General features: G+C 33.9%; 1 protein-coding gene across 6 annotated transcripts in view; it reads left to right on the top strand.

The window, feature by feature from the left end:
• LOC106456905 (Golgi integral membrane protein 4-like) overlaps positions 1-16,497 on the top strand; it is a 63,461-nt gene continuing 46,964 nt past the window's right edge. The window contains exons 1-3 of one of the 6 annotated variants that reach the window (XM_013916279.2): positions 1-21; positions 2,454-2,647; positions 15,682-15,756. In XM_013916279.2, coding sequence (XP_013771733.1) covers positions 2,467-2,647; positions 15,682-15,756 — 256 coding nt within the window. In that variant the 5' untranslated portion in view covers positions 1-21; positions 2,454-2,466. The other 5 variants (XM_013916278.1, XM_022382688.1, XM_013916277.2 and 2 more) reach the window with 5 other exon arrangements.

The raw sequence follows: 16,497 nt of genomic DNA, 5'->3' as shown, positions 1-16,497 counted from the left end.
ATAATTTGTTTGGGTTTGTAGGTAAGATCAGAGATTCAAAATTTACACATAAAATAATTTACGATTTAGTCATGGAGTGGTTTGTAAATTTTCACCAGTTTTGAGAAAATGAAACATTTCTTATTTTATTATGTATTCTTATTCTTTTATAGGTATTTTTTGTTAAGTTGACATAAAGTATGGAGAAAAGAGAGACAGATCAGAATCTCTGTTAAATTATCCATAAGTTTCTAAATCCCAGTTTCAGGACTTTTTTCTTACCGACGTTGTTGTCCTTCTGTCGCGCCGAAGCTCTTGGGTGTATGGATACTTTCTACTAGTACTAATAGTCATATAGTACACTTAAGCCTAACGAGTGGCGTTAATTTATGTTTGTTAATATTTAATTCGTGTACTTTTAAACCGCAACATCTTGGGCCTGTAGAGTGACTTTGAAACAGTTAACTTTTAAGCTTATTCTCCAAAACTAAAGTAAGTGAAAGTAACTACCACTTTACCAGTGCTCCGATAGGAAGACTACCCGTTTTTTTTACCCGGGTATCTGTATTTCAAATTCAAATATGTATATAATAAATGAATTATTTGATAAATTTACATTGAATTTGAAATTGGCATGTTAAAAAACCAAAGCAGTTGAAAAATATAGACCATGTTAAAATAGAATGGGCAAGAAAAAAATAGTGTGAATTTGTAGGGATTACGTACAGCATATTAAATGTTGCCTAAATAAATTATATTGGCACCTCTTTAGCTTAGAATACAAATTTCAATTATGTTGCTGAATATAGAAAGAAAATTTAAATAGAGTATTGAATATTTTTAATTGCCAAGAACTGGATACTTGAGTATTTAATAGAAATTACTTCATTAAAATAAAAGCTTTGGTTTTAATAATATACTGGAAAGGTCCTAAACACTCCTTTCAAAATCTGGTAGATTTTGTAAATTTATCTTTTTTTTTTTTTTCTAGAGGGAGTATCGTTTGTGAAAGTAAACCTATCCTATAAAATATGTTTGCTAGTCTCTAGTGGGCTGGCTTATCTTGTAAGCATCTTACTTAATATTTGGAGTTAGCAGTACTTTATGTTGTTTTTTTAATATATAAAGGACAATATATGAAAGTTTTAGTCTATATACGTTACCATCTTAATTCTTTAGACTTGGAGACTTAACTTTGCTGGTAAAACATGCATTCTAAAGTTATGCTACTGCATCTCCAATGCAATTTTTGGGATAAAGAGTTTTTCCTTGTTACCTGTATTTTATTTTAGGAAAAATCTGAAATTAAATAAATGTTACAGGATTAAAATATGTTAAGCGAGGAAGGTATCATAATTTTTCTAAGTATTTTTAGTTATGACTGAAAATATTAATAGCATGGGTACCTAAGTGATAAAACAATGGCTTCTCATCTTTATACGCAAGAAAAATATACTCAATTAGCTGTATTTATTGCCAGATTGATTTTTATTTTCCCTCTATGTGCACAGCTTGCTGATACAGAGCTAATATTAGCTTATAAGTAAGAACACAAGGAAACTATATTCAATTAGCTATGCTTCAGTTTATTTTTAGTCTTGCTTTGATTGAAAATTGATATGTGCTACTAAAGTATTCATAGTCATGGAAATAAATCTTAAATTAGGAAAGAAAAAAAGCAGCAGTATACAGTACTTTTGCCAATTAAAGTTTTGGGAGCATTACAGATTTTAAGAATAATAGTAAAGAGCATTACCTTAATATGGCTGATACTTAAACATAATGTAAGTTCTATAAATTTGATACCATATTCATAAAACAGTTTGTTTTCTAGCATAATATATGTTCTAGACCAATAAATGATTTTCAAATGTTAAGCATATGTCAGGTTCAACATTCAGTCATGATCTGAATTTATCAATGATATCAGAGTTGATAATTCAGTTTCATGCAAGTAGAAGTTGTAGAAGGCATTAAAAATGTTAAAGCAGTGCTAAGTAATGATTTGTATTGCTCTTCAACTTTCAACCAAAAACCTGTTAAAGAATTTTATAATTTTTACATTAACCTTTTTGCTTATTACTGTCATTAGCACCACTTACCATAGTTTGAAAATTGGATTTTATTGAAAATCATTTTTTAAAATATATATGTGTGTGCTAAACAAACTTGCTATATGGTTAATGTGGGCAAAGTACTTTATTAGTATTTGTATAAATTCTGTGAGTTTATGATTAGTTACCAGCATCATAGTTGTTTTTAATACAGTTGTATTCTATATGAAAGCCTAATGACTGGTTTGCAGGAATGTTTGATTTTTGAAATTAAAAACTTATTTTGTTGTGTGTTCTAGCTCATCCATATACTTTTAACTTCTTCTGCACCATTTTGTGTGAACTTTTTGAATGTATTCTGTATTCACATTTAATCTAAAGTGTTTAATAGATGTGAGAGGGTTTTTTTCTCTTTGTCAGATTTTAAAGCGATATGAGTAGTGGTGTGACTATGAGGAATTCTAAAGCAAGAAATTTTCTCTATGGTCTTGTGATATGTGCCATGTGTTTGACTGTATACCTTCTTAGCAGAACTCATTCACAGCTGAAAATTGTAGAGAAGTCACAAGATAAATGTGTTCAGCAGCGAGATTCATTATCAGCACAATTACAAGGTTAGTAATGAAGGGATACACATGTATTTTGTTATGTTGATGTAAGTAATTTCTCTTTATTAGTACTGTACAAATAATGTTATCAGAACATTGAAATTCTGTTGAAATTGTGATTTTTGGTTTAAAGATTTTCCTGACTAATGGTGATGATTTTCTTTGTATAGCAAATAATTGAACAGCATTTAGAAAATAAAAGTCCACATAGTTAGGTTCAGTAAGTGTTACTGAATCAGTATAGATATAAAGTTGTGTAAGAAGTCTTCCATATAAAATTCTGAACTTTAGGAAAAGGTTAAAGAATTATAATTTCTTCGTAATTGAATATAAACTTTATGATTTTGAACTAAATTTATTGCCTTAGTTATTTAACTACAACTGAATTAGTTAAATTAATTCAGGGCTTTCATCAGGTTGGGTTTTTGAAAAATGTCACTAGGTGTATAACCTAATAAAGCATCATTGATTCAAAGGTTCAAGATTTGACACTGTGACCTTTATGCGAACCAATTAACAGAGAAATGTGAATGTGTTTAAAGTTTTTATGTTGAGTTTTTTTTGTTTTTTTTTAATATATTTTTTCATTAATGTACATAAAGTTTAACAACATTTTATTTTTTGATAGTTATGAAGATGACAGGTTGAGCCAAGCACCACAATCACAATTTATAAGTGAAATTAAAGAGCATTAAATGTCTTTCTGAATCTTGGAAATAAACAGTAAATAATCTCATGAATGCATTTGAGTCACAACGTCATATGTAGATAAATACACCATGATAAAAATATCCGTACAAATAATTTTTGTTTCTTAGTTGTTCATTACCATTATTCAATGAACAATGAAATTTTAACTGATTCTTGTTGTTATTTATATCAGTTTATTTGGTATTAATACAGAAAATAACCAGTTAATTTTCTCTCTGCTTTTTTGTTTTTTTTGTCATAATTTATTAATTTTAAGGTTTAAATTTTAAAAAATACCCATAGATTGGGACATTGACCTAATTTAGGTACTAATTTGTATGTATGTTCACTGCACAAGTTCTTCCACTATAAAATGTATTTCTTTTAATAACTGAGTAGTCAAAATAATAAAGTTTTTGCAACCAGTGAAGAAAATTTGTTGTCAGCAAACCAAGTGAAAAATTTCATTGCTACATAAATAAGAATGTCTTTTGTAAACACTTGTTATCTTACTTGGTTCTTCAGAGCCAAGTAGTGAAACATGTCTAATACGGCTAAAACCAACCCATATTAACACTACTCACTTGGTTCTTCAGAGCCATGTAATGATACACATCTTATAATATGACTAAAACCAGCTCATATTGCTTATTTTAAATATTCTTAAATAAAATAAATGTTTTAAGTTTCCTTATGCCAGTAATATCAATAGAATGATTGGAGATGTATGAGACCTGCTTATTACGCGTGCGCGCGCGCACACACACACACACACACACACAAACGCTTACCAATGTACAAGCAACTCCAACTCTCTTAAGTTTTTTCACACACATACACAGTAAATAAAATGTAAAAAGGTAATCTACAAGATGTAACTATTTAGTAATAATAAAATAATTCACTAAGACGTGTATAGTATTATTTAAATACTTTACAAATAGTAGATGATTTTTGTGTGACTAAATGTGTTTACAATAATATGAGCTTACAGCTTTTCTGTTTTGTTTTTATTACAGGTAAATTATGCTTTCTTTATGGCTCTACAAGTAATCTTGAAACATCACAGTTTATGTTAGTGAACATTGCATTGACTTGAAGCTTACTGTATATTTAGTGAAGCTCATAGAACTTTTCTTTAGACCTTCCATTAATGAATGGTATCTTTGAATACTTTTCTAGTTGATATAACACCCAAGACATACCATAAAAATGTGTTTGTTTTAATGACACTAAAGCTCTTAAAACATATCTTTACAGACCTTTCACTAATGAATAGTATCTTCCAAAATGGACTTACCTTCTTTCACACAAAGGCTGTCTTGATCATTGACTTCCCTCTAAGCATTGCTAAAATAATTTTAGTAATCAGTGCACCAGTGTTTATACCCTACCAGTTTTGCACCATTTCAGAACATGTACATATCATGTGACTACTCTCCACCAATAGTATTGCACAACCTATAATGGGACAACTTGCTCTGTCTGCTATTCCCACTTAGTCCCCAATTTCTCAATTGGCATGACACAGTTTAGACATGTGTTTAATTTTTCTAAGTGTGACTACAGTTTTTGATTGTGCTTTGTTACTTTTTTAGTCAAAGTTTAATTTCACAATTTTTTACATTTCACATTTGTTTTCAGTTGTTTCTACAATTTGCATTCAACTAACTTCTCGTTTCTGAATTCTACATTTTTAATATGAATTCAAAATTTAATGTGGTGGACAGTGATATTCCCACCATCGAAAACAATGCCTATGGCATGACTTCCCAGAACATAGGATTAACTTTATCTGCTGAGGAAATTCAAGACGTGATTTGCAGGGAGTTAAGAGTCTTATGTTCGGCCAGTGATTTCTTCTTCTTGTCCTCCTGACCATGCTTCTGAGAAGGACTAACATCATGAAGCAGAAAATGTGGACTCTATTTTTCTGGCACATTCCTTTTTTTGGTCTGTCACAATCTACACATGTTCAGGACATGTCATCTTCCACTCTCTTCTTACAACTTGTCAATCAAGTATGTCATGTTTTAGGTATTTCCTTTATAACCTATGATTCCTCTTCTGCCTTACTGGGTGAAAATCTACATTCAGATTATTATGTTTTTCCTCCTTCTCCCAACATTAATGTTCTTTCTTAGAAATTTTCTGATCAACTACAGTCGGGTGTAGGGATGCCCCATCTCCCCCTCATTTGTTGAATCAATATGCCTTGTCTTATCATCGTGCCTCAGATCCCTTTTTTATGTTTTCAGCATTTAGATCCTCTACTTGCCCTGTGGGGCTTCTGTCTGCTTCAATCAGGCACAATTTTCCAGGATTTGCCTCTCCCTGACCTCACTCTTATGTCACTTTTCCTACCTCCAATTAATATCTGAGGCTTTTCATCAAGCCTCTAATGTCTTTTCAGAATAGCTCAGGACCCTCCTTTGGGCCACCATGGCTCGTTTATCGCTCTCCGCCCTTTTTTCCCTCAATACCTGGCTACTTTGCTGTTGGGACTTTTTAGGGAGGGGATGCTTTACTGGAAGGGGTTCTTCTTCCCTTTTCATCCCTACCAGATCTCCAACAGACCCCTTTTCTACATGATTCTGTCTTTGGGGGTTGTCCAGATTCCCTAGAATCATGGATTGATGGAGCTCCTTATCCTCCCTAACCACACGTTTGTCTTGGCCTCCCAATACCTCCCAGGATTTGCTTATCCTGGTTTCCCGCCCTCTTTCTTCCTCACCTCATCCTTTGCCTTCCTCAAGGTGTTCCCATCCTTATCCCCATTTTATGGGTGCCCATTCAGACAGACAGCAGTGTAATTGGTGACACTTCAGAAGTTCACTGTCTCGTTGGGGGTCAGATTGCTCCACTTCTTAACCGTGTGGTGACACTTCATGACAGATCCTTGGGTTCTACGGGTTTGTTGGAAAGTTACTGCCTTTGGTTCTGGTTCTCCCATTCCCTTTCCCCAATATCCTTTCCTATTCCTTGGGATCCTTTCTCTCTCAGTCATCTTGCTGAGGCCATTCAAGAGTTCTTACACAAAGAAACTTTCAAGTGGGTGGTTTCAACTCATCTGGGTTTTATTCCCATCTCTTTGTTGTCCCCAAAAAGACAGGTGATTGGAAACCAATTATAGATCTATTCTGGCCGAATTCCTTTGTGGAGCCCTCTCACTTCACCATGGAGTTCTACCTCTCACTTCAGTGAGTGATTTCCTCAGGATTCTGGATGACCAAAATCGACATGACAGATGCCTATCTTCACATTCCCATTGCTTTAGATTTGTGTTGTTTTCTCTGGTTCATCCATGAGGTTCAGGTGTTCCAGTTCAGGTCACTGCCATTTGGTCTCTCTGTTTTTTGTCATGTGGTTCCCTCATTTGCTCATCACCTTCACTTGCTGGGTCTTCACACTCATCATTATATGGATGACTGGTTCCTGCTTGCCTTTTCTGTTTGCAATCAGTGAATCACACACGTTTACTTCTACAGCACGAGTGGGTTTCCTGATCAAGTTGGAGAAGTCTATTCTTACCCCACTTAATACCTGATTCATTTGGGGATTTTCTTCAAATCACACCTCAGTTGGACCTAGGCATCTCTTCTTGGTCTCAGGGATGTGGAACAGGCAGTCACAAAGGGCCTTACCTGTCCGTATCTTGCTGCTCAAGAGGTTCTATCTCTTTAGGGGATGTGGGCTTCCTTCAAAGCTCTCATTCCCATGGGCCGAGCTCATATGCATTCACTTCAGTGGACACTTCTCAGTCAGTGGAACTTTCCCTAAGACCATCTTGTTACTCTTCCTTTTGTGATCAGGGTGAACCTCATTTGGTGGCTCAACAGGGATCAGACCAAAGTGGGGGTTCCCATTCCTCCATTTCGTCTAGAGTTACACTTGTTCACGGTTGCATCTTTGGTGGGTTGGGGGCTTTCCCATTTCCTTCCACTCCTGTGGGGGAGGGTGGTTATGGTCCACTCCAAAAATTCCACTGCCATCAATTGTATTACCAAGCAAGGTGGAACCATATCCAAGTCTTTGTGTTTTTGGACTTTGGATCTTTTTTTCTGTGCCACGGTCACAACATGGTGGTGTTAGCTTGCCATGTTCCTGAAGCCACGAATCTATTTGCTGATCATTTATGTCTTCCCAACCAGGTTTGCCCCATGGAGTGGTCCCTTCATCCACATGTTTTTCAATGGATGTTTTCTCAACTGGGGACGCTGCTTATCGATGCCTTTACCATACACTAGGACACCAAACTTCCATCCTTTTGGTTTCCCGTACCACTCCCATCAATTCTGGATGTAGATGCTTTCAGTCAGGATTGGACAAGTCTTCACAACTATGCTTACCATCTGATCTGACTCCTATTCAAAGTTTTATCCCTCATCCAGAGTACTCCATATATCATCCTGCTGGTTGCTCCATATTGGCCTGCACAGCCTTTGTTACCTCTACTTTGGCCTTTACTTGTGCAATGTCCCCTGCCCTTACCTCTGTCTTGGTCTCTCCTCTGTGAACTTCAGTTAAACATAGTTTATCCCAATGTCACCAAACTCCACCTTCGCGCATGGCTTTTGACCAGTCTCTTGACTCAGCCCATAAACTGTCTCCTAGTATAGTGTCTTTCTTTTCAGGAACTCCCAGGCCTCCTTCCTTGATCATCTACCCATGGTGTTGGTTTATCTTCCAATGTTGGTCTCTTCGCCATGGCTTTTGTTCCTCAACTTTTTCAATTCTTCACCCGGTTGTTTGACTATGGTTTGTCCATTTTGACTGTGTCTATTAAACACCTTCCATTCTTCCCGGTTCCATAACATTTTCTCCTCCCCTGTCATTTCCATTCCTTCCATATTGCTTGTTCTCTATGTCTCTTTGTGTTACTGGATTGGGGTCTCATTTTGGTTCTTTATGCTCTTTTTTTGTTCTCCTTTCGAACCACTTGCTGTGTGTTTCTTGTTCCATCTTTCCCTTAATACCTATTTTCTTCTCCTCCTTGCCTATGGACTCCGTCATTCTGATATTTATGCCATTAATGTTTCTCGTACCTTTACCATTCCTCTTGTGTGATCCTCTACCTTGACCAGTCCTTCCTATCTAACACCTATGTAGCCTGAGAAGGTGGTTTGTCTTTTTCACCCATTTTCTTACCTACGATTTCCCACCTGTACTCCCAATCCAGGTAGGCTTCTTTGTCTAGTTTGTTCCTTGAGGCATTATGTGGCTCATACTGCTTCCTTTTGGAGTTCATGTTCCCTGACTATTTATTCCTTGGAAGCCTTCTGTTTCCTATGATCTGTCTCCAGTAACATTCACTGGTTGGGTTTGTCAGGATGGCGTATTCAGACTTGTTCATGGAAGGTCGCCATCTTCACAATGTCTCTTCACATTACATTTGTCACATTACCATGTCTTTAGCTGCTAGCCTTCTCCTCCTCTTGGAAGAAGTTGTTCAGGCTGGTATGTCACTCATTCTGTGCACGATCTGGCTGATTCTTCCTCTGGTAGATAATGTCTTCCTCCCATGTTGATTCTGCACACATCCATTTACCTTTAACTGGGGTAAGTCTGCTCATTCCCCATTTTTATGTTTTCCTTTCAGTTTCCCTAAGCTTCTTTACAGATCCCACTTAGTGGCAGATGATGCATGGTCAGGTATGCTTTGTCTCAAACCTGCCCTAAACACAGTAACTATATAATGCTCACAGTTGAGATGGGGTGTTTCTATGAGACCACTGGGCACTTTCTCATTGGTGTTTGTGTATATCTAAGTATTATACTTATATTTTTAGTGGACCATCACACATGGACACCACGAGTAAAGAAGATTTCTGCCCATACCTTTCGACCCTTTGATTCCTTAATTGAGTTCGGTCTGCTTTTCAAGATAGGAAAATGCAGTCACCTATTGCACTATCTCCTGTGTGATGTTTCTCTAGACTCCCCACCTTTTTTTCTTTGAGTGGAGCATGGGAGTCCTTACCACCCTCTCAGTTCCCAGTCGCTGGGGTAGTGGACCATTTAGGCTTCCTCTTGAGTGTTTCTGTGCTTATGCTCGTTTATCCACTCAGGAGAAGAGGGCAAAGTTGGTTCCCTACTGGCAATTCCCCTGGTTGGACCACACTCACTAAAACCAATGATCAAATATTATTTGGGGCCAGCCTATGTGGGATCCTCCTTGTAATTCTGGATACAGGATGACAACACCATGTTCCTACGGTTGTGTGCAGTAGATGCTTATCTTCTCATTAATTATGCTTGCAGAAGGTTCTTTTCTGCTTCTACGGTTGGATTTGAGAGACTTGGTTTGCCTCGTGATACTGGCAACACTTGGATGAATACTGCTTGCTCTCCTTGCAATTCTTGGTACAGGATATCTCTGCCCTACATTTATGGGTTTTAGTGAGTTATGATTTTGCCTGTAATACCGGTTACAGCTTTCCCTGTTCTTACGGTTGTGTTGAAGCAATGCCAATACCCCGTAATGCCAGGTTCAGTTTGTGGTACTTCATGCTCTCATGGTGGTTTTGAGAGTTTGTCCGGTTACACCCATTTGCTCACTTCCTTTTTGTAATTATGGTTGCTTGACATATGGCACTATGTTTACTTGCAGTTGGGGTTATTTGGTATCAATAACATAGTCCAAATGCCCTAGCCACCTGTTGTTATTACATTTTCTTTTTTTATCTCGTTATATGTTGATGCAGTTTGTACCTTCATATTGCTCTTACAGTTGTGTAAGTATTACCTTTTCCACCCATTTTATGTTACTTTCCTAATTCCTGGGTGAAGATAATACCTGTTCCAGAAGTAGTGCAGTATCCCACTGGTGTGCTTTTTTTTTTTCAACTCCGAGCACACCTGTTCATTCTGGGAGGTTGCTTTCCACTTGATTTGTTCTTTGTGCATCTACACCAGCCCTCCACCTTTGCAATGTGTGATTCTAGCTTTTGTGTGAAAGGAGGTAAGTCCGTTTCGGAAGTTAACATTTTCTTACACTGAAAATGTATTTCTGATAGGTACTTACCTCCTCTCACACACTTTCCACCCTTTTTCCCGACTAAAACCAATTTTTTTTATTCTAGTACCTGCCAATTCTCAAAAGTGGGGATTGAGTAGGAAAAACAGAGGAAGCTAGTTGCACCATTATAGATTGTTCAACACTATTTGTGGAGAGTAGTCACATGATATGTACATGTTCAGAAATGGTGCAAAATTGGTGAGGTATAAAGACTGGTGCTGATAACTAAAATTCTTTTAGCAATACTTAGAGGGCAGTAAATGATCAAAATAGCTTTTGATTGAGAGGAGGTAAGTACCTATAAGAAATAAATGTTAACATTGAAATATGTCCTCACTTTTCTAGCTGATATAACACCCAAGATGTACCATAAAGATGTGTGTGTTTTAGTGACCTATAGTGCAAGGCAGTATGACTATGAATGTGGAGTGTAAAAGAAAACAAACAGTGTTCCTACATTTTGTAATTTTCTTACCCACACAATTTTTTCATTAGCTTAAACCTTGGTTGTCTAAGTCAGTTCATATATGATATGTTCATGTACATTGTGACACTATATAGAAGTATAGGTTGTGGTAACTTGGAGCTAAAAGTATTATCATAGTTATTTTCTGCTGGTTTTATAATGATCAATCTAAGTTCGCAATAAAGGAAAAACATATACACCTGAATGAAGTAATTTTTTTTTCTTATTGTAAAAGAACAAATACTGGAATGTTACTCTTCTATTTTTACGTTGAATTCTTAATATGTACCTCTAAATATTCAGTTGGGAAGATGAGTATTGTGATTTTTTTTAACTTTGTTTTTGAAGGGTATGAAACACTAGGCCTTAATTTTAAACATGTCTTTGTTAACATAGTGGAATAAGACTGATAAAAATTAAAGATATTGATCCAAATCCATATTACATGTACATAGGTTAGAAAAGTGAGTATGTTAATGCATGTATTTATTTAAAGATTAAAAGAGGAAGTAACTGTTTAATGGATCATTGAAATGTAAGACTTGTTGAAATACCAAAGCTCCTTATTATGTTTTTGATATAATTTATTATCTTATAACTTAATTAAAAACATTTTTTTACTGTTTGTATGCATAAATAAGACAGTAAATACAAATTTTTGAAAAATGTTTTTATAATTTAAGTATTTTATAGAAGCCTAATGGAATTTGATGTACCACACATACAGTTCATTCTAAATATATACTATTTTTAAAACCATTTTGAAGAACTTAAGGCTCTGCATCTGTCCTTATATATTTTCATGATTGGAGTTGAGCAAAATATAATTTATCACCATGCATCATTTTTAGTTTTAATATAAAAAAAATATTAATTTTCAAGGTGTATATACTTTTGTATTTTACATATACACTGTTTTACAAGAACACAGGTTTCTGTTCTGCAGCTCATGCCAGGTGTTTCATGTACCAGGGAACTATACAGCAGTCTAACTATTTTAAGTAACAAGCATGTTATGAGTCTGTTGAGATTATATGAGAATTATGTTTATTTTATTTTTTTATCTGTCTGTTCAGGAGCATGCATTCAAAAGTTAATTCGTGTATAAAAATAATCTAAAAATAGTTATAAAACTTTACTATCTGAGAGTTAACTAAATTAATGTGTATATCATTCAAGGTAAAAAATATAGCATATATTGTTTTTAATAAGGCTACACTGGAGTGTAGGAAAATTAACTTAATTTTTAAAATAACTATAATGCTTTATGATTTGACATAATATTTTCTTGGCTAGTCTGTCTGTGTACAGAAAGTACTAATGTATGTTGTCATCATATGTTTATCCTTAATTGCTTAGTATAGAATGTTAGTGCAGCAAATCTACAGTTATGTAATGCTGAAACTGTTGAAGCACTACTCTGTGTAGAATAAAAAAAATGTAATTGAACTAAGCCGATTATCTTTGAGCTAAGTGTTGCCCAGTGGCTTGCGTGCCAGACTATACATATGAGGTTCCATGGTTTGCATCACATTACCACCAAACAAAATATAACAGACTGAGCTCTCCAATTTGGGTGCATTATAAGAGAGTTGATCAAATTCCACAATTTGATTAGTCTACAAGTTAGCAGTGGGTGGTGTTGAATTGCTGTTTTCCCTCTAGACTGTCACTTCAAAATTAGAGAAAGTTAGTGCGAATAGTTTTGAATGAAATTAAACAAACAATACACGTGCTTTTAGCATATAATTTATAATTAGAACCACACATTAGATGCTATTATTATGATTTTTCTGAGGCATGTTTGTGTTTCACTGTCTTTTTTTCTTTTATTATAATAATTGGCTTTGATGTCATTAACCTTGCAAGTGTATGTGTGAAAGTGAGCTGCAGCCTGAGTGAAATTTCATGATATCTTTGGTCTGTATTTCTGAATAGCTGTAAAGGGTACAATGTTTGCATGACCCTATATATGGTCATTAAAATGGGATATATATATATATATATATATATATATATACAAATCAGTCAAGTACATGTTACTAAAAAGTCAAATAATTAATGATTTAAAGAATTAAGCTGAGATAAAAGTAGATTAATGTATTATAATTTAGCCCCTAATGAACCTTCATCAAAGTTCTTTTACTATGTACTTCAAAGTTTTATGATAGATTTTTAAATGTAGATTTTACTCATACTACCAAGTTTGAATGAAGACTTGACCTCCCTAATGTGAGATATTTATGTATAATCAAAGTTGATTGATTACTTTTACAGATTTCTTTTTAGTGCAAGTACCTTCAGAATTTTATTATTTATGTAGTTGTTTTAAAAAGCACACTATTAATGATCATTTGTAAAATAAATTGTGTTTTATAAATTATATTTTTTGCAATGTAAATAATAAAGGCTTTCCTTGGCAGTCATAATAATTTTGAATTTTTTTCATGCATGTTATATTATGTTGAATAATCTTTTATATTTTTGCAAGTTATTTTTAATTTTGTTGTAGTAAAGTCCTTTTTTACTTGAAATTGTGTATAATGACATTTTATAACAAATAGTTCAATTCCATTTTCTTGACTATCTCGATCAGAAAATAGGAATTGGTATAGTACACATATACTTAGTAGATTTACTATATTTCTTGTATCTGTATCTCTGTTCTCTTTACTTGTGGAGATGTGAGAGTATAATATACCATCTGCATTGAACTTCCTTATTTCCATTCATGGGGACCAAGAAACATAAACATTTTTGTTTCACTATTATCCTCAGTTAAATCATACATTGTTCTTTGTAGTCTTTACTGAAAATTATGTTAGTGTATTTTTACATTTATTCACTTCAGAAAGTTTTTTTATCAAAATAGAAAATTAAAATTATATGCAGTATTTTGATTTGTCACTTTCATGATGCCTGTGTGCTAGAAATCAGCATTTCTATGTAATTATATACATCAATTGGCCTGGTGGTAATGGCATCGGACTTTCAATCTGTGGGCCACAGGTTTGAATCATGGCAGTGAGCATGCTTACCCTTTCAGCTATTGGGGACATTTTAATGTGACAGTTAATCTCACTATTCATTGATAAAGAGTTGAGCAGATTGGTTATCAGTTCATAATTAGGGACAGCAACAGATAGACTTAGTAGCCTTGTCATAAACAAACAAGCAATTACTTATTCATCATCACAAAATGTCCACATATATTTGGTAACCTAGAATAGTGCTTGTATCTTACAGACAAGTTTAGCCCAAAGTTAAAGCTCTTTAGTCATTAGATAATTATGTTAAGGTATTTTTGAATGCTGATTACCAAGCAAAGCTATTACTGATTAGTGGTTTATAATTGCATTATCTTTATTATTTGATCTTTTGTTTTTAATATATGTTTTATAATATTCAAACTAATAACCTCTTTGTAATTCACATTATATAGTTAGTATTCATTTATTGTTGTTTCAAGTGTTTTGTCTTGAAAACTATTTGTGTGATTCAAACCTAGAACCTTAAGAACTGGTGGTGAAAATGCTTTCACTGGATTGTACTGTTGTCTTATGATGGTGACTTCACTGCTTATTTTGTATAGAGGTTTCTTCATTAGGTAGATGTGAAAGGATTTTTTAAACTTCTCATTTCCTTCAGATGTGACTTGCCATATTGTTCTAGAATACTTCCATTCTAGTACAGCTGCTGAACTGTAAGTGTTCCTGAGTCTTGTTTGGTACTGATGTTTTTATGTTCTTACATTAACTGACCTTGGAATTTTGCCAGTGTATTCATTTCCATAACCACATGGAGTGCTATAGTTTATATTTTTCTTCAGAAAGTGTAACTACAAAAATTGAACAGAAATACCTATGATCACTGTAACTTATCCATACTTGAAGTTTTTTAGTGAAGCCTCAGATAATTTAAAATTAGGACCAATTTCAAAAGCCATAATACCCTAAGCTCCCAACTTGTATTCATAAAACATTCTCCAGGCTTGTTAGAATGAGAAAATGTAGTCTACAGTATTCCATGTGAATGTGGCAGTAAATATATTGATGAAATAATGAGAGCAGTTAAAGTGAGAATACAAGAACACCAACACCACATATGACTCAATAACATTTACAATTTCTCAACTGTTTTAAATGTCAGAAAAAAAACAACAAGTACAGTAGAAACACACCAGAACAATAGCCCAAGAGTCACATTTGAAGAAAAGGAAATATTAAGTAAATCTTCCACACATACCAAACAAAACATTGAAATTAGCAGAACATCATTACCTCTACTCCATTAATTGACAACAGTCCAGTCCAATGGAAATCACTTATGTTTGCTACTTCTGAAGTCCTGGGTTGAAGTTCAAGTAATAACTCTTCCAAGAATACACAACTGAAAACAAAGACAAATTAACAGCAAAACCAATGTGGAATTTGAAGGTTATTAAATATCATAAAATATTAATGATATAAGGCTACTAATTGATGTTAATAATGGTTAACTATTAAAAAAAGAAGGGATGTAATACCAAGAGGCTACAACTATACAGTTTGTTATTCCAGACTTTTGAATTTTTTTTATTGATCTACATTGCACTTGTGTTAAAAATGAATATTAAAACTCACTTAATTCACATACTTGCAGGTTAGGAACAGGTGCTTTACTTTAATGGGTCATTGATCATGTTGTGACATATGGGTCAGTCGTAATGTTTTCCCCATTACAGGAAGAGTTTTGGGGTTAAATTAATGTATCTTTGTTGGATATGCACTTTTCTGTTGTTTAAAACCAGTTTAATGTATGGTGTTTATTTGATTTGAATTGCACCTTTTTATTTCTTTTCATTTTCATTATTTCTTTGGAATTTAGTTGTTTATGAACACAAGAGTCGACTGGAAAAATCCCTACAGGAAGAGAAAGCATCCCATAAAAATTTTAGACTTGGTAGGTTGGTTTTCATTCACTCCACAACTATTTCTGTTTACTTATTATATACTTAATATAAAAAGAAATGTCTATAGAAAATGGATATTCTTTTCATAGCATGTGCACTGCTTGTAAAACCTTGAAAAATGTTTACGTGTATGGGTATTGAATGAAGCAAGTTTGCATGCTGGTCAAGTATCTTTTATTTCACATATTTCCTATTACTAATTGAAAAGAAACTCAAAGTGTAGTTAATAAAAGCATGATTGTTTTTACTTTATTGAGCTGAATTGTAGTATTAGTATAATTAGAAATGAAGTACTATTTAATGTGGAATGAAAACCTAGTGAAAACAATACCTATAAAGAAAAGAAAAGTTTTACATTTGTTCTGTGTATGTTTTCATGCTTATGAGTGCCTTTCTTAAACGTTACTCTAGAAAAAATATTTTGATGAAATGGGTAGAGTTGAAGTTGAAACAAAAAAGTGAAATATTGCACAGACATCACTAGGGCAGAGTGTATAAATGTACAATCCCCATTTTGAACCTCAACTGTACTTGATGGTCATGGAAAATTAAATCTTGTGCTCCAAAAATAGCCAAACATGGTATTATAATGAGTATTATAATGGGGTATTATTATTATTATTATTTATTTTTTTTTTTTTTTTTTTTTTTTTTTTTTTTTTTTTTTTTTTTTTTGTCTGTCTGTCTGTCTGTCGTGTCTCGTCTGTACTTACTTACTTTAACTTTTTTCT

This window comes from Limulus polyphemus, unplaced genomic scaffold, assembly GCF_000517525.1.
Source record: "Limulus polyphemus unplaced genomic scaffold, Limulus_polyphemus-2.1.2 Scaffold270, whole genome shotgun sequence".
NCBI lineage: Eukaryota > Metazoa > Arthropoda > Merostomata > Xiphosura > Limulidae > Limulus > Limulus polyphemus.
The sequence above is the reverse complement of the archived record's forward strand: the minus strand, read 5'-3'. Positions and strand labels throughout refer to the sequence as shown.